This window comes from Camelina sativa, chromosome 19 (genome assembly GCF_000633955.1).
Source record: "Camelina sativa cultivar DH55 chromosome 19, Cs, whole genome shotgun sequence".
NCBI classification, from domain to species: domain Eukaryota; kingdom Viridiplantae; phylum Streptophyta; class Magnoliopsida; order Brassicales; family Brassicaceae; genus Camelina; species Camelina sativa.
The window spans coordinates 7524139-7545244 of record NC_025703.1 but is presented as its reverse complement, the minus strand read 5'-3'; the positions used below and the strand labels follow the sequence as shown (position 1 = coordinate 7545244).

Here is a 21106-nt window from a genome sequence, read left to right as displayed (position 1 = left end):
GCTAACAAACTTTCATGCTGATTTCCTTACTTTCGTGCCATTTTGATTGCCTCATGCAACATTTCCTTGTTTAATGTAAGAAATTTTTGTGTAGCATGGTATTCCAAAAAAAAATATATGGTTCGCGTAATAGGTATGCATATTATTCGTGATAACGACTAGAGGAGTACCAAGCTTCAACGGATTTGACCGGAAATAGAGGAAGATAAAGCAAAAAAAGAACCAAAATTTACAACCACGCGATTCCTTTTGAGTGTCGGGGTGATGGCAAAAGAAAAAAAAAAGTGAGTGTTGGGTATCTCGTCTCCACATTTTCTTAAGGATCTAAAATATATGAAATGAAATGGTAGCTAATGCCTAATGGCCTATTTTCTTTTTTTTTTGCTTCTTCTTTGCTTTTAATTGAAACCCATGAGATTGAGTTGAGCGCTCAAACCAAATGAGCTCCAAAGTCATACACTTTATCAGTAATTTTGCATAATTGCAAATATGGTTGGTTGTACATAAATCACGGTTCTAATTTTTTTGTGATTGATAAAATTAGAAGATATATCACGCTATTGCGTAAGTTTTTCACATTAGAGTCTAGTAACAAAATCAGAACACCTTTTTTTGGAAACTTTACAAAGGGGTTTCTTAAAATCATAAACACAGTATAAGAAAACTAAAAGGGGATTTAGAAAAGAGGTATCAAAACATGTAAAAATAAGATCTCAACGGTAGGATTTAAGAACAGAGCCGCAAAAGCTGCATACGATTGCTCTCCAGGATCGACAGTAAATAGGAATTAGACAGAACCTCGTCGAAGTCTTCATGTCGGCTACTCTTGCTCCACGACCGCACCGGGAACACATTCCCGCCGCCGGTTTGCTTCCTTTAACCTTCTTCTTCTGGTCCACCAAGAAACAGAAACACACCATTCTCGTTGATCCTTCAATAAGAAGAAGAAATAACGCACTTGAAAGAATAACCTTATAGTAAAGCAGGATTGTGATCGATATTGGTCCTTAAAAAGTTGTGTTTCTTGAAGATACACTTGGGTTAGAAATACGCAAGATAATTGATTACGTGATGCACACGTGTTCGGCGTAGAATATGTTAGTAGTTAATAAGAATATGATTCGAGACATAATATTTATAGAGATAGTGATATATTTATAAGATTTTTGTTTTGTTTTTGACGTGCGTACACACACGTACAACCCCCAACCTCTAACTGAATTCTTCATTTCATTTTTGTTTATGTTCATTTCCAATTTCGATAGGGTCTCCCATTTATATTTTAATTCCTATATTCTCAAGGAGAAATGATACTGTTTGTTACGCTTTCAGTATTTAATGTATTGTTGTGACGTTCTAAATCATAGCTAACGAGTTTTTGATTCTTGCATATTAAACAAATTAGTTAATTATTTTTTGGTTTTTTTTTACAAGAGTTATGTTGCATATATGTTATTGCGTGAAGGCGATATAGGTCATTGATGAATCATGTACTGGGTTCCTGATACGTGTAGAATTATTAGTTGGAGGTTGAGTTTATCATTGTTCCTTATCGGAAATATGGGTCATGCGAAAAATCCCATTCTCCCACCTTTAATTGTCAAAAAGTTTTTCATTCCCATGCATTTTCTTAACATTTAAAGCAGAAAAATAGATATGGGCCTAAAACATTATTAAAACTTGCCAGGTCTATGTTATTGGGCTAGCTTACACTAAACTCAAAGTCTGAATAATACATATGGCAAACAACACTCATTATATTAGCTTAGAAACATGAATGATGCATGTACTTTATATAAAAACAAACTACTTAAGAGCATAAAAAGATGTCCAAAAATGTCCCCTTCTTTTGCTCTACGCTGTAAAATTGTAAGAGCTCAAGTCTTTTTATATTGAACTTCTATAGAACTCCATACTAGAATAGTAGAAACCAAACGGCCACGAACTCAAGAGAGAATGGTTAAAATTTTATCTATGCGTCATCCCTAAAATATATGCGTAAAAAAAAAATGTGTTTCTATATCAACGATTAGTCAAAAACAAAATGGTCACTTGCATATTTGACTAATGGCTAAGTTTGACTTTAAGACTAGAAAGAGTTAGGTACTAATAATAATCAAATAAGAATGTTAGATAAATAAACAAAGTTGAGAGAGTAGGGGGTTACTACAAGTCAACGACGGGTTAGGTCGTTCTGCGTCTACCAACTAATCAGGTTGTTACTTCGTAAACTATTCTCTTCAAGATTTTTAAGATTCTCTCTACGGCTGCTTTTTGTGTTTTGGATGTTTATCATCTTACATATACGTCCTTAGATCACTGGCTGTTTTGCATTTTGTACCCCAACAATATAAATTGCTTTCCTAATATCACATGCTTTAACATGACTTACATGACAGATTGTTGATAATGATATATATAAAAAAAAAAAAAAAAAGGGAGAAAAGATTACAATCTTCTTTTGTGACAAAACTAACAAGGATTAGTACTGATTTCAAATTCATGTTTCCTTTTTTTCTTAATAACTTTCAACAAAGAAGAATGGATGGAATCTCAAAATGTCACATGAAACAGCAAAAATTGATGTAAAGTAAAGGCGACACAAACAAAATTTTATTTCTTATTCATAAATATATTATCAGAAAAAAATTATGTTAATTAAACAGTGTAAAGTGTTGATGATGATACAGAACAAAAAAAATGTTATTTACATATTGACATTGATAAGATTTAAAAATATAAAAACTTCTCCTAGCTTAGCTGGGTCATGTGTGAGTTACAAAAATCAAGAAATATTTTGATAGTTCTGTTCGGTTATGAGGCATCCCGCATATGTGAACATACTGAACACCGACACTTCATTAAATGATACGATTATTAAAAATTAAGGTGTCAGGTACTACTCCATAAGGCCATCATTAATAAGAGAACACCATAATCCAAAAAAATTATAAAATAATGAATAGTAGTTTAGAACACTTTTTTTAGTTTTTGATGTAGAACTGATCTAAGCCCAGTTCTTATTTGACGTGGCTTCATGTGATTGGACGAGATTTTTTGGAAAAAAAGAAAATATTTCATTTATATAAGTAAGCAATTTAAATGTTAATTTATAAGTTTTTATAATTGTAATATGTTTAAGAATATTATATTAATTTATAAGTATATAATTGCTTTTATATAAGTATGCAATTTAAATGTTAATTTATAAGTTTTTATAATTGTAATATGTTTAAGAATATTATATTAATTTATAAGTATACAATTGCTTTTATATAAGTAAGCAATTTAAATGTTATTTTATAAGTTTTTATAATTTGTAAAATGTTTATGAATATTATTTCACTATATCTTTATTCTAAGAATACCATAATTAGTTCTCCCATTTTTTTTACCTATGATCTTAACAATTGATCTAACATTATTTTCACTATATATTTAATCTAAGAACACCAAAAATAGTTTCCGTTTAATATGTCCTAAGAGATCACCACACAGCCGAATTATTTTATAGTTCTAGATAACTTTCATTTCTAGCTCTTCTGGCAACTTTTTTTTTTGTCCGATAAAGATTATTATACAAAAGCCTGTAAAAAAAAGGGGGACGCGCCTGTAGCGCAACTTACGTATTTATTCTATATTCGTTGTATAGTATATATAACATACGTATTGCTGACGATGAATTCTGATAGTTATTTTATTAGCTAATTAAGGTTTCCGTAGTGGTCAGTGGTCACTGGTCCGTTTGTGATAATTACAGTACGTACAAAAGGTCCTTACTACAATACAATCCACCATTTTATTGGATTATCGTATCGTATTCAACATTCGATCCTTAGACTAATCTCTTGGAAACGCATACGCAATCCATATGTGAAAGCAACTGAATCAAAACGAGACAATACATCAATTATAACTTGATTTTGCGAGACTATCAATAGTTCACTATTTTCGAAACCATCATTTTTCGTCGTTGAAAATTCAATTGTTATCTATTCGAAATTCAAACCCAAAGTTTAATGATATTTTAGAGTCTTCCTGTTTTTGAAAATAAAATAGACTTTTTCTTTTGTTTTGTAGTTGTGTTATGTGAAAGAGAAATTGGTGGTAGCAAGTAGGAACGTCAGCGTTATTTAGACTTTTAGTGTGTTTTGTTATTCAAAAAGAGCATTTAATAAAGCCGGTGGGGTTAATGCCTCTCCTACTGTTTCCCATTACTCATTTTACGTTTTTCTTACATTTCGTCAAACTATGGACCCCAAAAGTTCTATTTATAGGTTCTTTTGCATTAACACTTAATATTTTGTTATATTCTCTCCATTTTAAATGATAGGATGTTTTAACTAAACATGCAGATCAAGAAGTCTTTATTTTTAACAAGTTCAATCAATCAAAAACAATACTGCATAATATTCCATCCGTTTCAAAATATAAGATATTTTAGAAAATTCTTTTGTTTCATAATATAGGATGTTTTCAAGTTTCTATGCAACTTTTAAATTAGTTTAGTATTTTATATTATGCAGTATTGTTTCTGATTGGTTGAACTTGTTAAAAGTAAAGATTTTTTAATCGGCGTGCTTTAGTTAAAACATCCTATATTTTGAAATGGAGGAAGTATAAAATATTAAATTAATCTAAAAGTTGCATAAAGCCTTGAAAACATCCTATATTATGAAACAAAAAACTTTTCTAAAATATCTTATATTTTGAAACGAAGAGAGTAATAAAATAAAGAGTCTTAATATTCAGTGGGAAGTTTGTTTAAACATATTTTATATATAAAAAAAAAGCATGATCTAAAATATTCGCTAATGATTATATATCTCTTTAATTTGTTTCCATTTGAGACAGCGCGTTGTTAATATTATTAATATCATAAATAAAATACGAAAACATTCTATAAAGTTTGGAAAGTAGACCTACTACTCGAGTTTGATATTGATTAAGTTATGCTTTGAATAATTATAGTTAGAAATAACTGGAAGAAAGTAAGGTCAGTTTCGGTTTAAAAGATTCGTTGATGACCTGATTCGAAATCGGTTTTATCCGTAATTTGTGTGATTATGAGAAATTATCGGATTTGTGTTTCTAAAAGAGGCATATATGTAAAAAGAATCTAATTGTTGTCTGATCGTAATTTAACAATGGGTCTTTTCACGTAACAATAATACGGAGAATCAAATATGAAACGTGTCGTCTTGATAAGTGGCGGGAGTGTAAGATGTACGGCTGTAACTTGGTGACTGAACACAACTTACGCTAAATAAATTGTAAACTTTGCCAACTTTACGCTATTCGACGGATTCGGGATAGGTAAATAGAAGTCGAACTCATGAAAAGAGAACATACGATATGTATACTTTGCCAATCTAAGCCTTCGAATTTACCATATTTTCGATTATATGTTCTAAATTGTCTCGTAAAATTAAAATATGAGTTTAAAAAAAAAAAAAAAAGAAGAAGATGATGTAAGTAATATTTGGCTTCTTCGATTTCATATATAGTGTTTTTATTTCCTTATCTTTGGAGAGAATTGCAGGCGATGTCGAATCTGGGAACATGCAGTGCATGCATGATAACAGACATTATATATTGACGATTCCGATCTCACGTCGTCTCGATTGGTAGCTCCAGTGGCTATCAAATTTATTTATTTATTTTTATTTTTTAATATCTGTGACAGTATTTTACAATTTAATAAAGTGTGAGATATTTATATGTGCTATAAAACAACATTATCTTGAAGATGAATATACATACATTAGATTTTGTCGCCTTTATAAGTTTTCTCATTTCAACCCTGGAACGCGCTTCTTCTTTGAAGAGAGACTTGTGTGTAACGCGCTTCTTCTTTGAAGAGAGACTTCTTTACACACATGGTCGCTACTTGTGTCCAACAAATTTAAATGTTGTCTCGGTGTTCGAAGATAGTATCTATTAGTCTACTACTAATTCCCTATATAATAAAACGAAAGTATACAATATTGTTTTATACACTATATAATTTTAATAAGTTAATTATAAATAGGTTATAGATTCCTTGTATGCTGAAGTGGTATAATAATATTGATTCCTCAACACTCCACTGGAAACAAGAGATCACATCTTTTTCCAATGTCCGTACTCTCATCAAATCTGGAGCAAGCTCACGACTGGTTTACTTGGCACCCACTCGACAGCAGATTGGGACGAACTCAAGATACTTATTACAGATTCAAACAAGAGTCCTCTCCTCCTTTTACGATACTCATTTCAAGTCACGATGCACTCCCTACTCGAGCGTAACAGCCGTAAACATGGCGAAAATCCTCTCTCCGCAGATCGACTAGCCCAAAGAATTGACAAAACTATTCAGAACAAGCTTCTTCTTCTTTTAAACTCCGGTCACCGGGATTATGAAGACATCTTAGTGCTCTGGTTCTCTACCAGAACATAAGAACTCATTACATTGAATTTAAATTTGTTTTAGACTCAAAAACGTTACATTCATTGTAAAGAAAAAGATTTTTTTTGATGAATAAAATTTTACATTCATTAAAAAAAAAGGTTATAGATTAAGTTTTATATTATTTATATAGTCTAGATTTATTGTTTCTAAAAATATTAAAGAGAATATTCTCAAGAATCATTTGATATCATCTAACTTACCATATTAATTTCCTTTATTAAATTATTTATCAAATAAAATCATTTGATATCTAATTTAACATATTAATTTGTTAATTATTATTATACTTCACCTCTCATTTTTATATATGATTCTATTTTGTGAAACAAATAAATTATCATATTATTTATTATAATTAAAAAATAGTTTTATTTGCGGATATACCATAAGTTGAATTTGTAAAAACAAATATAAATATGATTCAATCTACAAAATATTCAATTTTTATTAATATTATTTTTTAAAAATAATATCTATTGAATTATTTTTTTTGCTGAGTAACGGATCAAAATTTAAATATTTAAAATCAATTTCATACTTTTTGTTGAATTTTATAATTTTAGATAATATAATAAACTTTAAATAATTTATTTTGAAATATTTTTAAAATATTGAAACTTGATATTAAAGTTAGAAACTATAAACACTCTAAATTGGTTTGTTATATAAAATTGGTTTTTTATCCAATTGGTTTGAAACTATAAACACTCTAAATTGGTTTGAAAATTGGTTTTTTATCCAAAAAAACTTTAAAAAACAATCACATAAATTATATTTTATAAAAAATTACAATAGAAATAAAATGAATTTCAACCCGTGCTCTAGCACAGATCTTAATCTAGTTGAGTATATAAAATAAAAGTCAAAAATCAAGTAGTACACTCATTAATTATTTAGTGATCTAATGTGGTGATAATATACTACAAATGAAACTTAATTTACGGTCTTTGTCCTTTAACTCTATGATATACCAAATTTTAAGTTTCAAAAAAAAAAAAAAAAAGATATACTGATATACCAAATTTTATTAAATCAATTTACATAAAATGATAGGGATTTAGTTATAACTTTCTTTTTTGGCGTAAATGCATGATTTAATATTTATTTATATAAGTTAATATTATTCGAACCTAAATTATTTGAATGTTTTGGATTATTGTATGACATGAATTATTTGTTTATATTACTGAGTTACTGTCACTTTTGTGTAACCTTCCAGATTCAAATTGTATAATGCATTTTTTAATACTTAAATGATACTGTATGTTAATTAAGAAAGGTTAACACTAATGATTTTTCTGTTAGCAACCTCCAGATTAATTAAAAAGAAAAATCAAGCGAGGTTTTTAAATTAAAAAAAAAATAAAGAAAAGAACAAAACCAGTGGTTTAATTTGAAAATGCAGAAACCGACAAAAAGCATGTAGAGTGAAAAAGAAAGCGCGTGAAAAAAATGGTAAGAACAAAAGTTTTAGCAAATCCCTTTATCGTAATTCCCTTTTCTATTTTCTTCTTCTTCTTCTTCATAAGTTCACTCTCTCTCTCTCTCTCACAGCCATGTTCCTGTAACGGACCTCACATCTTCTTCATCAGTTCATCCCCCGTGACTCTAACTCTTATTCTCAGCTTTCTTGCTTATTCCACCTCAAGAATTTGCTAAAATTTCAAACTCCTGAGATCTGAAAACATCTTGTTTTCATCGTCTCTGGATCATCTGGTACTTGCTTTATTTACTCTCTACTGTATTTGTTACCTTCTTGGTTTGACAATTCGAAATTTCAAATGTGACAAAAATCATTCTTAATAGATCTGATTTTTTTTCTTTTCTTGACTTGTCTCAGATTTGATCGGAAATTTAAAAATGGGTAAAACCGCCGGAAAGAGAGACTGGACTCAGATCTACGCTATCTACGGAATCGAGCAATGGCAGACACTCGTCTTCCTCCTCTTCCATGCTTTCTTCTTCTCTCTTCTCTCTGTTCTCTTCCTCATCTACTTCGACCAGATTTGCTTCTTCCTCGATTCCTTCTTCCTCACCGGCGCTTCCAGGTTAGCCGCCGGTTTCACTGGCGCTGTCACCGCTCTCTCCGCCGTCTGTCTCCTCTTCGCCGCCGCTAATTTCGTCTACTCAGATGTTCCGCTTCAGTACGAGATGGCTCAACGCATGGTTACCTCCGTCGGTGACTGGTCTTGTGTCAAAACCGCTCTCGATCTCGGATGTGGACGTGGTATCCTCCTCAATGCCGTCGCTACGCAGCTTAAGAAAACCGGTAGCTCCGGTCGGGTCGTCGGGTTAGACCGGTCTAAACGCACCACTCTCTCCACTCTCCGTACTGCTAAACTCGAAGGTAACAACAAACATTTTTCTCCCCCGAATCAATTTTTGCGAAATCGAATTTGAGATTCTTAATTGATTCAAAAAAATTCGAGTAGGTGTTCAAGAGTATGTGACTTGCCGTGAAGGGNCTGAAAACATCTTGTTTTCATCGTCTCTGGATCATCTGGTACTTGCTTTATTTACTCTCTACTGTATTTGTTACCTTCTTGGTTTGACAATTCGAAATTTCAAATGTGACAAAAATCATTCTTAATAGATCTGATTTTTTTTCTTTTCTTGACTTGTCTCAGATTTGATCGGAAATTTAAAAATGGGTAAAACCGCCGGAAAGAGAGACTGGACTCAGATCTACGCTATCTACGGAATCGAGCAATGGCAGACACTCGTCTTCCTCCTCTTCCATGCTTTCTTCTTCTCTCTTCTCTCTGTTCTCTTCCTCATCTACTTCGACCAGATTTGCTTCTTCCTCGATTCCTTCTTCCTCTCCGGCGCTTCCAGGTTAGCCGCCGGTTTTACTGGCGCTGTCACCGCTCTCTCCGCCGTCTGTCTCCTCTTCGCCGCCGCTAATTTCGTCTACTCAGATGTTCCGCTTCAGTACGAGATGGCTCAACGCATGGTTACCTCCGTCGGTGACTGGTCTTGTGTCAAAACCGCTCTCGATCTCGGATGTGGACGTGGTATCCTCCTCAATGCCGTCGCTACGCAGCTTAAGAAAACCGGTAGCTCCGGTCGGGTCGTCGGGTTAGACCGGTCTAAACGCACCACTCTCTCCACTCTCCGTACTGCTAAACTCGAAGGTAACAACAAACATTTTTCTCCCCCGAATCAATTTTTGCGAAATCGAATTTGAGATTCTTAATTGATTCAAAAAAATTCGAGTAGGTGTTCAAGAGTATGTGACTTGCCGTGAAGGGGATGTGAGGACGTTACCGTTTGGGGATAATTACTTCGACGTGGTGGTGTCTTCTGTGTTCGTCCACACGGTTGGGAAAGAGCACGGTCAGAAATCAGTGGAAGCGGCGGCGGAGAGGATGAGAGTTCTCGGTGAGATTGTTAGGGTTGTGAAGCCTGGTGGTTTGTGCGTGGTTTGGGATCTCTTACACGTGCCGGAGTACGTGCGGCGTTTACATGAGCTGAAGATGGAAGATATCCGACTCTCTGAGCGAGTCACGGCGTTTATGGCCGGAAGCCACATCGTGTCTTTCAGGAAACCAAGTGAACTCGTCGCCGGACCCCGTGAAGTCCGCCTCGATTGGAGATGTTGACGTGGCGTACAAAACGGCAGCGTTGTGTGTTGGGTTCGTTATATAGAAAACGGCACGTAGTCCAAGTCTGGAGGTTTGAAAACTATAATTGTGATATATTATTAATTACGAATGTAAATCATCAAAACGTATGTTGTTGGCGTCTGGGGAGGCGAAGCGGAACCAGATGCTTGATGATGAAGAGGCAAAAACGCTGCGGTTGCGTTTATATTATAGTCTTGTGTTTATGTAAAAAGCTTTAGCATATTGTTAACGCTGAATCTTTTAGTATGTGCGACGTGATTAAGAGTTGAGTCTTTTTACTGATGCGTTAGCGTTTTCAGACGCTGTTACAGTGGTACAAAAACTAACGTCGTGGAGGTGGGAGAGAAGTAGCAAAAGAAACCATTAAAACTGTGTAAACGAAAAGATAAAATAAAATAAAAATTCGACCTTTGTTTGAGTGAATTTCAAGAATGTCGTCTATGTGTACATTTATCGTTGAGGCATTAAATGACCAGTCATTGTCACATCACGTCAATGTAATATCTGTCCCCCTTATTTATTATTTTAATCTACTTTGTAATTGTAAACTTTTTCTGTAGAGAACGAACACACACACGGCGAAGCGTGCACAAGCGAATTCTCAAAACGTTGAGTTAATATCCAAGAAGCAATGCCGTCTGCACTCTGCAAAGAACAACACCACGCCGTTTTCTGAAACTTTCCAAGAAGCCACGTGTATCCATTCATATAGTTCCACGTAATCATATCGAAGATGAGGCGCGCCAAGATCGCTCCTACTCTCTCTAATCCTTTAGTCTCTGTAACTTGTAAAGCTTTTCTACTCACATCATCAATGGCTTCTCCTTTGTCTTCTTCCACCATCGGATCTCACCAGATTTTATTTCTCCACCCTTCACCTCTCAACCGCAGATCACTCTTCGTAAAACCCAAATTACCCTTTAATCGAACCAATTACGGAGATTTCCGCATGCGTTTGCTTTCTACATCCAGTAAAATTGGTAACACTAAGGTCAGGTTTAAAAATATAAGCTCTACATTGATGTCACATTAGGGTTTACTGTATTATTCATCTATAGGCACAAAATCCGATTTTAAGGGTTTTAGTGATAAAAATTCGTAATTTATTAGTCTACTGAAAAGTTTTTTTCAGCAGTGCAGGAACTTATACATTCTTACGATTCTTCAATTGATTCAAAGTTGAAGCCTTTTGAAGCTGGAACTAAGAATCTCGAGAAGTTGGTTGCAACGATTTTGATATTTGTTCAAGTTTGGTCTCCAATGCCTTTGCTTGGTGGTCTAGACTCTGCTTACATTTCACCTGCAGAGGCGGTTCTTTATTCTCCGGACACGAAAGTTCCAAGAACTGGTGAACTTGCTCTAAGAAAGGCTATTCCTGCTAATCCAAGCATGAAGACAATACAGGCATGTCACATTGTCTTTGACTTCATATTGGTTAATTTGGTTTTCGTAATTAGTGATTACTCATTGTGTTATATAATACTATATTCTCGTTGCTTAGGCTTCATTGGAAGATATATCATATCTTCTGAGAATTCCGCAAAGGAAGCCTTATGGTACCATGGAGAGCAATGTAAAAAAAGCTCTAAAGGTAATTAAAGACTCTTGATTGGTTGGTATTGAAGTTACAGACTTAGTTCGTGATTTGTATTATGTTTGCAAGAATAGTGGAAGCACAAGATTGAATCTTTGATGAAACTGTTTCAGGTGGCTATAGATGATAAGGATAAGATATTGGCTAGTATACCAGCAGACTTGAAAGACAAGGGATCAGAACTGTATGCAACTATGATTGACGGCAAGGTACGTGGGAATTTAACCGGAACTCTATTCTCAAGTTGATGGAACTGTAATCCCTGTAACAATTTCATAGAAGATGATCTGGTTTTGTATAATGAAAAGTTCTCTTAGTTTGCAGCTAACTGCGGAGGCGATTTTATGTTCTAAATTGATTTGGTGTTGCTATAAGCGGGTATAAACCTTATAATCTTTTGTTTGATAGGGTGGACTTCAGTCACTTATAACATCTATTAAGAAACAAGATCCTGATAAAGTGTCCCTTGGCCTGGCAGCATCACTAGATACTGTTGCGGAACTGGAGTTGTTACAGGTACTTGCAATTCTTCTGACCCACCTCATTTCTTCTGGGTATGTTGAACCACATAAGCACAAGATTTAGTTGCTGATGTTAGAAATTGTTGTTTCAGGCATCTGGATTGTCATTTTTACTTCCTCAGCAATACTTAAACTTTCCCAAGTGAGTCCCATTTTGTGTTTCTCTGAGTTAGACTCCTCTTGTTAGGAGCAAATTAAACAGATCTTCTGTGGAACTATAGGTTAGCAGGTAGAGGAACTGTGGAAATGACAATTGAGAAAGGTGATGGTTCGACATTTTCAGCTGAAGCTGGGGGTGATCAAAGAAAAAGTGCTACAATCCAGGTATCAAAGTCACATGTTTTCGAAGAAAAAGTGTTGTTCTTATATTTTGCTCCACAATCTTTCGAGCTGTTCGTTCACGAGACGCTGCTTTGCTTATATTATGGATTATCAGATCGTTATAGATGGATATTCAGCACCCCTAACAGCAGGGAATTTCGCAAAACTGGTAAGGTAGTTTACTCTAACTTTAACCTTTGTTACCTACACATCTTGAACCTAAGAAGAGACTATACTCTTAAATCTTGAAATCATGTGGCACAAACTGTTTGCATCTCGGGATGGTCAGGTAACAAGCGGTGCATATGATGGAGCCAAACTCAATACGGTGAACCAAGCTGTTATCACTGAGGATGGGAGTGGTAAGGTGGAGAGTGTTAGTGTTCCATTGGAAGTAATGCCTTCTGGACAGTTCGAACCTCTCTACAGAACCCCATTGAGTGTTCAGGTATAACAAAACTGCTTCTACTCTCAAATAGAAACCGGCAAAGCTGACTTTGTTTTTTTTTGCATTTCGACTTTGGAAGGATGGGGAGTTACCAGTTCTTCCTTTATCGGTTTATGGAGCTGTCGCAATGGCGCACAGCGAAAACTCAGAGGACTACTCTTCTCCTTACCAATTCTTCTTCTACCTATACGATAAAAGAAACGTATGCATCACTCCAAAACCTCCTAAGCTTGATCTCATTTTTGAAGCCAAAGGAGCTTGCTTTTGATCATTTTTTTTTTAATTTGCAGTCTGGCTTAGGTGGTTTATCCTTTGACGAAGGGCAGTTCTCTGTCTTCGGGTATTGGTTTTAAAACCTTTCTTGTTCGAAATTGCGGAACTTGCAAGTTGCACTTGAATTGATGGTGTTGTTGTTTGCTCCAAAATTCTACAGATACACAACAGCAGGAAGAGATATTCTTGGGCAGATCAAGACAGGAGATGTAATCAAATCTGCAAAACTAATCGAAGGCCAAGAACGCCTTATTTTGCCTGCTCAAAACAACAACTCATCCACTTGATTCCTTCTTTCTTTCTTCCTTCCTTCTTTGTATCCAAAAATGTTCTAACACTTTCTTGTCCCGTAACAGAGTGCTAAGTTTCAAATCTCTGCAATTGGGTCTGAATCTTATTTGATTTCCAACATTACAAGAAAAGAAAAAAAAGAAAAGCCTTTGAAGTTTATTTACATTCAAACAAAAAAAAGTTCTCAGTATTCTGATCAAACAGAAGACATTTTACAGAGCCGGCTAGGTGTTGGTCGGAAGTTCAACCAACGGAGATTCATCCGCCGGATCGGAGGCGTTAAAGCTCTCCTTAACACTTCTTTGCTACCGTCACTGGCCTTCCTCATAAGCCTCTCATCGCTTGGCACCACAAACCCGTGTCGCGCACACTTAGTCGAGCCAGGCCGTCCAGAGCACGTGCAAGCTACTCGAACCCTCAGACCTGAGCCATGACTCCTCCTTCTGACCCTGTTTGTCTCGGATCTTCCAGGCATCTCAACGCCTTCTCCTGATGGGATCCTCCTTCTCACAACCTGCATAAGTTACTATTGTTCTCCCTTCTTACATAGAATTGTGCAAGAAACGTTTCTTTATAAATGAGCTGTGTGTGTGTGAGAGAGAGAGAGAGAGTCAATGAGTCTTCTTTCCTTATATTAATGTGGAGCTAGAGAACAGAACCATTGACCTGGTTACATGTTTTTTTGTAATGGAGAGGTTGGTCTACTTTTCAAATTCTGAATGCTCCCAATTTTGTCAAAGTTTGAATGTTTGACCAATTCCATTTCACCAACAAGTCAACGACGCATCTTTTGAAGAACAAAGTGAGAAACTTCAATGCCTTACCAAATGAAAACATACAGTACAAGTACTTTTTTTGCCAAACTCTCTCTACTACTAATATACTAATTCTTTACCAGCTTTACAAACACAATGTCCAAAGCTTTTTATAATAGGATCAGGATGGATCCATACTGGGAATAGTTATTAATTTAGTGAGGTCCATATTAAGTTTCCTACCTCCGCAAGAGGTCCATGTAATTTTGAATAATTGGCATTGTCATATTATATCATATTGGATTTTTTATTTTTTATAATGGGCTTTTGCATAATTTGGCTATTTGGTGGAGGACCCTCCTCTAATTTTGTTTCCCTTTATACCATTGTTGTGTGTGGGTCATTTAGTTTAAGCTAAAATGGAATGTACTTTGTAAATTCAAGCTGTAAGCCTAAATAATTTTGCGCCAAAATATAAAACAAACAAGTTTCGTCCATGAAATAAAAGTTCAAAAAAAAAAAAAACATTATAAAAAAATATGATTTGCAAATTTTAAATCAAGACTAAATTTAACATTAGAAATAGAAAACTAAACATCAATTCATAGTGGAAGAGTGGAGAGATAGAGAGAAATGAGCAGTTGAAGATCCTGAAGAAAGGAGAAGGAAATCAAGTGTAGAAACTAAAAACCTCCCTTCTCTCTCCTCCGACTATCGAGACCCTTTGCGTAACCTCCATTTCCGACGCCGGCAAAGCTTTTGCTTGCCGGCGTCGGGACTCTTGTCCCTCGTTCGTCTCTTGTTTCCTAAAGATCTTACTTTTAATGTCTTTTTGGCCACCTACTCAATCATCTCAACCTTTCTCTGCAAGACCTAGTTTAAACGTCGGTTTAAACTCCACTGTGAAAGCTGAGAGGCTTGTCACGACAAACCTCCACTCATACCAACCGCTACCGCCTGTTCCTCCAGCGTATCTAAACCTAGAGAACACCCTTTTGCCCAGCGGCGCTTCAACTCTCAACTCTGAGGAGGGTCCTTCTGATTCTCCCAGATCTAAAGAAGCTGGTTTCCCCTCGCCTTCTTTTGAAGACCGTCCTCTCCGGATCTCGTCGCCGGCGTTGTTTTCCATTATTCTTCTGGGATTCCAACCTGATCTTTCAAGATCCAGCCTTGAGCCCTCGAGAAGCCTACCGTCGAAGCGGTTACGACCGGTGCTTGCTCCGATGAAGACGATGAGATTGAGCGGCGGCGGCGCAAACCTAGTTTCCTTTGGTGCTCCTCTCTTGGACCCTTCATCTCGCCAAGTGGGCTTCGGCCCATTTCTCTTCTCATCGAGGCCCTGTGAACAAAGCGCTATTTTTCAAAAGTCCAGGTTTGTACCAAACTCTGCTTTGTTCTCCCGTACGTTACATTTGTGTCGAACTATGTTACCACTTGTCCGAAGACTGCAATTGGGACATATTCAATCAATGTTGCTCTGGGGGTACAAACTATATTTGAGAACCTTGCCATTAGAATCACATAGGGGTATTACTCATGTTTGCCAAAGTTTGAAGAAGACCGGCATTATGACACCGTCTCTAAGGAACGGATGTTACCGGAGCTACTTTAGCTGACCCTCCTCTCCTCTCCACCGTTTTACCTAGCCCTCACATTTGCTATATTACAGCATCTGCCCCATTATCCGAAGCTTTTGGGACAACGGCATTATGATCTCCTCGCTAAGGCGTTGGGATTACCGTACCTTCCTCAATCTTCCATTTCCATCTCCCTTATTTCCTGAGTCCGTTCAAGCGCAAATCACCAAAGATAGGAAGATCAGTCCCTCAGCTCAAAGTCTGAAGAGTAACGGCATTATGATCCCACCTCCTTGGAGTGGTGGTTACCGAAACCTCTTCAAGCAACCTCTACCAAATCTTGAACCTGATTCCACCATCTGCCTTGGTTATGAGCAGATGAATCCATCGAGCTTCTTGGCCATGGAACCTTTCTCAACGTCCCAATGTCTACAGATAAGACAGATAAGGACAATTCACCATGTTCCGGCTTTGTCCGTGAGTGTGGCTTCGACATCCCTTGAAATCGTATGCGACTTAGTGCTTCACCGCCCTTGTCTCCGATATCTCTTGGATTACTTTCCATCCCTTGTATCCCTTTTTAATTATGGTTGTAACTTTCTTCAATCTTGCCTTTTGGCTAAAACTTTATGCATTGTAAGCTCCTCCTATCCGGTTGTTTGATTGAATTAAATGATATTTTTGCACAAAAAAAAAAAAAAACATCAATTCATATAACATTAACATGATAGCAAACATGTAGAAGGCGAATCCCATCAGGAGTCATCATTTAGATTCAAATCCTTGGTACATCCATGACTCCATCATGTAATGATGACTCACACAAATAACTGAATTTGTGAATTAAAGCGTTTATTATCCTATCTTCCTACAATAATAAATGATTTTTTTATATATATAAAAAAATAAATATAGTTTGGAGGGTTTCTAAAAATTCACTCCTATCGTAATCAAAAGGATCGTCATGTAGTCCAAATAGAGAGTTGAAGACAGCGTTGGTTCATATTCCCCGATCCGTCCACATTTCATCTCTTCATTACCTCTCCACCAACCAACCCTTATTTTACCTTCATTAATATTTCATCCCTCACTTTTTTTTATTTTTTGTATCTAAAATCCACAAAATATAAGTATCATAACCCAATTTATTACATATACACACACATACACCTTCTGTTTGTATGGGGCAAAATAACATCATGAATCCATGATGTGTTTATGAGGTAAACCAATTGCAGTAGTAATAATAGATTGATGCCGCTTTGGTGCTCTTTATCTTTCATGTTTGTTGTGGTTGTTATTAACAATGGTTGTGGAAGTAAATTTGTGTTGGATGTTCTAAAAGAGATATTGACTTCTTGGAGTGAAGATGCTTTTTTTTTTGTGTGGAAAAGTTTTAGGATCTTATTGTACAATCCATGAAAGCAAACGTATTGACTGGTTTTCGTATTAAGAATCTATCCATAACATGTAACGGTTGTTTTGCTTTTCTATTACATAGCTGTCGTCGATCTTCGTTGAGCATGCATTTTCCTTGCCTCCTAACTTTCCCCTTTTTCTTCATCTTTTAATCACTTTTTATTTATTTTGCTAACTCTATTTAGACAGAATCTGAAATATAAATAGTTCAAGGAATCGTATGAGCTAGCCTCAAGGATATATATATATATATATAAATTTAAGAAAATGTAGAGAAGATTTGGATGTGAAAAATATGGCAAGTGTTATCTGAAATAAATACAATATGTTTTCCAAAATGAAGTGCTATTGATATATAAGAAAAATTGAAAGGTGGTTTGTACTTATTATCCAGAAAAGGAATGTAATTAATGGTGTCTTTCATTTCTTGGTTTAAAGATAATGATTCCTTTTGCTGATGTAGAAGCATATGGTCCATTGCTGGCCATTTTTTTTTAACGTACCACACACACAGTATGCTTTTATGCAATATATCTTTTGATTCTATTTTTCTTCTAAACCCAGTTTTTTCCAGATAAATCATGGACGACTAGCTCTATAGAAAGAACATAGAATACGATGTCGTAGTGTTTATAGTTTCTTTTAAAACAACTTTAAAGCATGACGACGACACAAAGTTTAATCAAACTATTTCCTTAAAGTTACATTTATTTTGGTGTGCTTGTAATTGTATGGTTAACGGAATATATTTGGGGGATGTCTAATCAAAATCTAAGTTCTGAGAAGAGTGACAGAATAAAAAAGAAAAAAAAAAAGTAAGGTTGTGAGCGGGTATAGAAAAGAAAAATTGTGAGCAGAAAATGACACCCACACCTGAACATATCTGGAAACTCTTTAAAGTAGGAGGTTATTTGTTCATATCATATAATTAATTTTGATCAGTGACAAAATTACTACAGTTTGAGGTAAGATAAATACTCCCTCCGTTTCAAAATATAGGATGTTTTAGATAAAACACGTATATTAAAAAATAGTTGCTTTTAAAAAGTTTAATCAATCATAAACAAGACTGCATAATAGAAAATATAAAATTAATCTAAAAGTTACATAGAAAATTGGAAACATCATATGTTATGAAACAAAAATATTTCTCTAAACATCTTATATTATGAAATGGAGGGAGTATGTTATACAATAATAGCTAGATTCAATTGCTTTTATTTACGTTCTTTTTTAGACGTTATAAAATCGTTTTTCTTACCTTTGAATCACTATTCTACTAACAAAATTGCAAAATACAAGATTATAACATATATATGAAGCTGACGAAAAAAAACAAGAGATTATAACATATGAAACAAACGCAAATTTTTTATGTTTAAGATAATCATAATATGTTTTCTTCTTCTTCTTCTTTATTTCTCGTTATTCCAGTTGCGAGTTTGTTTGGCTCTTGCTTCCAACAAGATTATGGGTTGACGATACAAAATAGTTTCTTACTCTATAAATTGAGGATTGGTTTGGTATGAATTTAATGATACAAAACAAACAAAAAAAATATGATAGAAAATAAGAAGATAAATCACAATCAACGTGAGATGGCCCTCGTATGTATATAAAAACATAATATCATAATATATTATATTTATAGCTTTACATGCAATTATTGAAATTTCTTATCTACACAACGTACGTAGTTGAAGCTTATCATTACTTTGAAGCAGTTCAGCATGTTCAGGATGTTTCTATAGAAGATTGGTTTTCACGATCTTTTTATAATATAAAGTGTAAATGTGTTTTTTTTTAATGTTTACACATGCAGTGGCAACTGCGTCGTTATATCAGAAGTGGCATATAAAATTAGGAAAAGGCAAGTCATGGGCTAGAAATAAGAGATGAGTCTAATAATCCACTTGTAGTTCTTGTTTTGAAAAATATACAAAATCCTTTTTATTATTACTTTCGGATGTTTCTCTATCACCACGGTTTTAGTGAAACTGAAGACTAAATTGGTCAGATATTTTTGAAGTATTTTAGGTTAATCGAGAAAATAGTGACTAATAATCGTTTAATCCACTCCATACAATGGCTTAGTGCCCATTTTTGTTCAAAAGAAGTGCTTTAGGCTTTAGAATATTTGATAGTTTATTATTGATACGATCCATCGACTATCTTCATCAGTCATCTCATACGTACATAGAAAATATCTTCCAAAGTTTTATAAGCAAAATCTCAATCCAAAGACATCATTGATATATAGCATATGCAAAGAAAAACACACAGTTTACACAACTATTTTTTTTTTGTTTCTTTCTTAAATCATCTCCTTTACAAGAAAATACAATCTCAAAATATCACTGAGAGAACTATATGCATCTATACAATCTATATATATATATATAAACATCTAAGTATATAATTTATACATTTAATAATAAAAATCAAGAAACAGTAATCGTTTTTTCAAGAAGAAAATATCCTATGTTTCTTGTATATGTTGCCTCATCACTTCTCCGCCTCTCTAAATAATCTCCTTTTTACCTCTAACCCCTATGACCAATTTTAAATTAACCCCAAAACATATACACAAATCTCAAATTTATATAAAATTTAAATAACCCCCACCAATCGGAAAAAAATTCTTCACACCGGTGGCTAAAAGCACATATTTTGATTTAAGAAGGGTACCAGTTTAGACCAGGTAACTGGTACGGCGTCGTTCTGAATAACCCATCTCCTAACACACCACCACCTTGTTGTTGCATCATTGGTGGAGTCTCTTCCATCATCGAAGAAGACATGTTCGAACAGTCTCCTCCTCCACCGTGAAACCGCTTGCTAGGAGATGCGTCCTGCTCCTCCTCCGCTACAGGCCAATACGGCACAGGAAAAGCTCGTTTCTGATTCGCCATCATCATCATCGGGACTGACGACGAAGCATGGTTCAAACCAACGACGTCAACGTTATTATTGTCACGATGATCCACTGATTCGGTATCCATGTTGTTGTTGATCATGCCACCGCCGTCGTATAAACTCGTATTACCGTCGGAGTAAATACCGTAACCACCACCAGAGAACTTCCCAGGGAAGAAATTCATCGATCTTGAGACATTATGGTGATGGTGGTGGAGTCCAGTAGCAGCAGACAAGGACGGAGGAATCTTCCTGAAAATGTAATCAATCATATCGTGATCCTTATCGTTATCCACATGTCGACCTGCGTTGTTCTTCTTGTAGATTCTACATAACACCCAATCATCAAGCTACACACAAGAAAAAAAACAAAAAAATCAAGATCAAGAAAACTCAAGATCAAGAAAATTCAAGATCAAGATTCTTCGAAAAAAAATCATGTATAGTTAAAGATGAAATAATATACTCTGAGTGAGTTTTTCTTGTTGCCGAAGTCACAAACAGGAGGTCGATTGTTGAGTTTGTTTTCGATGAGACGATACTCATGCATGATCCAATCACTTTTAACGCCTTTTGGTGGTTTACCACTGTAGAAGACGAGTGCCTTCTTCACACCGACTTTTTGGTTACCGTCGGAAGCAAGAACCGGTTTATCTGTACCGGTTGCTTTCCAGTATCCTGAGGTGGCGGCTCTGTTCGGTCTTGCTCCGTTTGGATACTTCCGATCTCGAGGACTGAAGAAGTACCATTCTTGCTCTCCAAACGACGCTTTAGCTATATAACCATTTTTGGAACCAAAAAACAAAAAAAAAAACAATTAGATCACACGTCATCCATCACACACAGAGATGATCTCTGGAAAAAAAAACAAGAAAATAAAAAAGAACTAACAGATTCAAATTCAAATGAATCGA

General features: G+C 35.1%; 7 protein-coding genes across 8 annotated transcripts; 4 read left to right on the top strand and 3 right to left on the bottom strand.

Annotated features, from left to right (window-relative positions):
• On the bottom strand, positions 551–1102 carry LOC109130967. Its single transcript, XM_019241175.1, has one exon. It carries the CDS (start codon positions 918–920, stop codon positions 714–716), a length of 207 nt encoding a protein of 68 aa, XP_019096720.1. The 5' UTR covers positions 921–1102; the 3' UTR covers positions 551–713.
• Positions 7934–9084, top strand: LOC104767532. The gene is made up of 4 exons (XM_010491544.2): positions 7934–8167; positions 8292–8798; positions 8884–8954; positions 9079–9084. Exons 2-4 carry the CDS (start codon positions 8312–8314, stop codon positions 9082–9084), a joined length of 564 nt encoding a protein of 187 aa, XP_010489846.1. The 5' UTR covers positions 7934–8167; positions 8292–8311.
• LOC104765382 lies at positions 8923–10500 on the top strand. The gene is made up of 3 exons (XM_010489078.1): positions 8923–8954; positions 9079–9585; positions 9671–10500. The coding sequence occupies exons 2-3, from the start codon at positions 9099–9101 to the stop codon at positions 10051–10053; spliced, it is 870 nt and encodes a 289-aa protein (XP_010487380.1). The 5' UTR covers positions 8923–8954; positions 9079–9098; the 3' UTR covers positions 10054–10500.
• On the top strand, positions 10803–13682 carry LOC104765380 (peptidyl-prolyl cis-trans isomerase CYP37, chloroplastic-like). Of its 2 annotated transcripts, none has more exons than XM_010489076.2 (12): positions 10803–11068; positions 11218–11481; positions 11579–11668; positions 11785–11880; positions 12080–12187; positions 12285–12334; positions 12414–12516; positions 12629–12682; positions 12803–12961; positions 13041–13163; positions 13252–13301; positions 13395–13682. In XM_010489076.2, the coding sequence occupies exons 1-12, from the start codon at positions 10811–10813 to the stop codon at positions 13519–13521; spliced, it is 1482 nt and encodes a 493-aa protein (XP_010487378.1). In that variant the 5' UTR covers positions 10803–10810; the 3' UTR covers positions 13522–13682. The 2 variants fall into 2 exon arrangements, with proteins under 2 accessions (XP_010487378.1, XP_019097064.1); XM_019241519.1 differs by having other exon boundaries at positions 10981–11068; positions 11213–11481.
• LOC104765381 lies at positions 13607–14337 on the bottom strand. The gene has a single exon (XM_019241520.1). The coding sequence runs from the start codon at positions 14043–14045 to the stop codon at positions 13722–13724; it is 324 nt and encodes a 107-aa protein (XP_019097065.1). The 5' UTR covers positions 14046–14337; the 3' UTR covers positions 13607–13721.
• On the top strand, positions 14870–16530 carry LOC109130971. Its single transcript, XM_019241187.1, has 2 exons — positions 14870–15652; positions 15950–16530. The coding sequence occupies exons 1-2, from the start codon at positions 15105–15107 to the stop codon at positions 16518–16520; spliced, it is 1119 nt and encodes a 372-aa protein (XP_019096732.1). The 5' UTR covers positions 14870–15104; the 3' UTR covers positions 16521–16530.
• Positions 19541–21007, bottom strand: LOC104765379 (NAC transcription factor 56-like). Its single transcript, XM_010489075.1, has 2 exons — positions 20659–21007; positions 19541–20542 (listed from the first exon to the last, which is right to left on the bottom strand). The coding sequence occupies exons 1-2, from the start codon at positions 20740–20742 to the stop codon at positions 19952–19954; spliced, it is 675 nt and encodes a 224-aa protein (XP_010487377.1). The 5' UTR covers positions 20743–21007; the 3' UTR covers positions 19541–19951.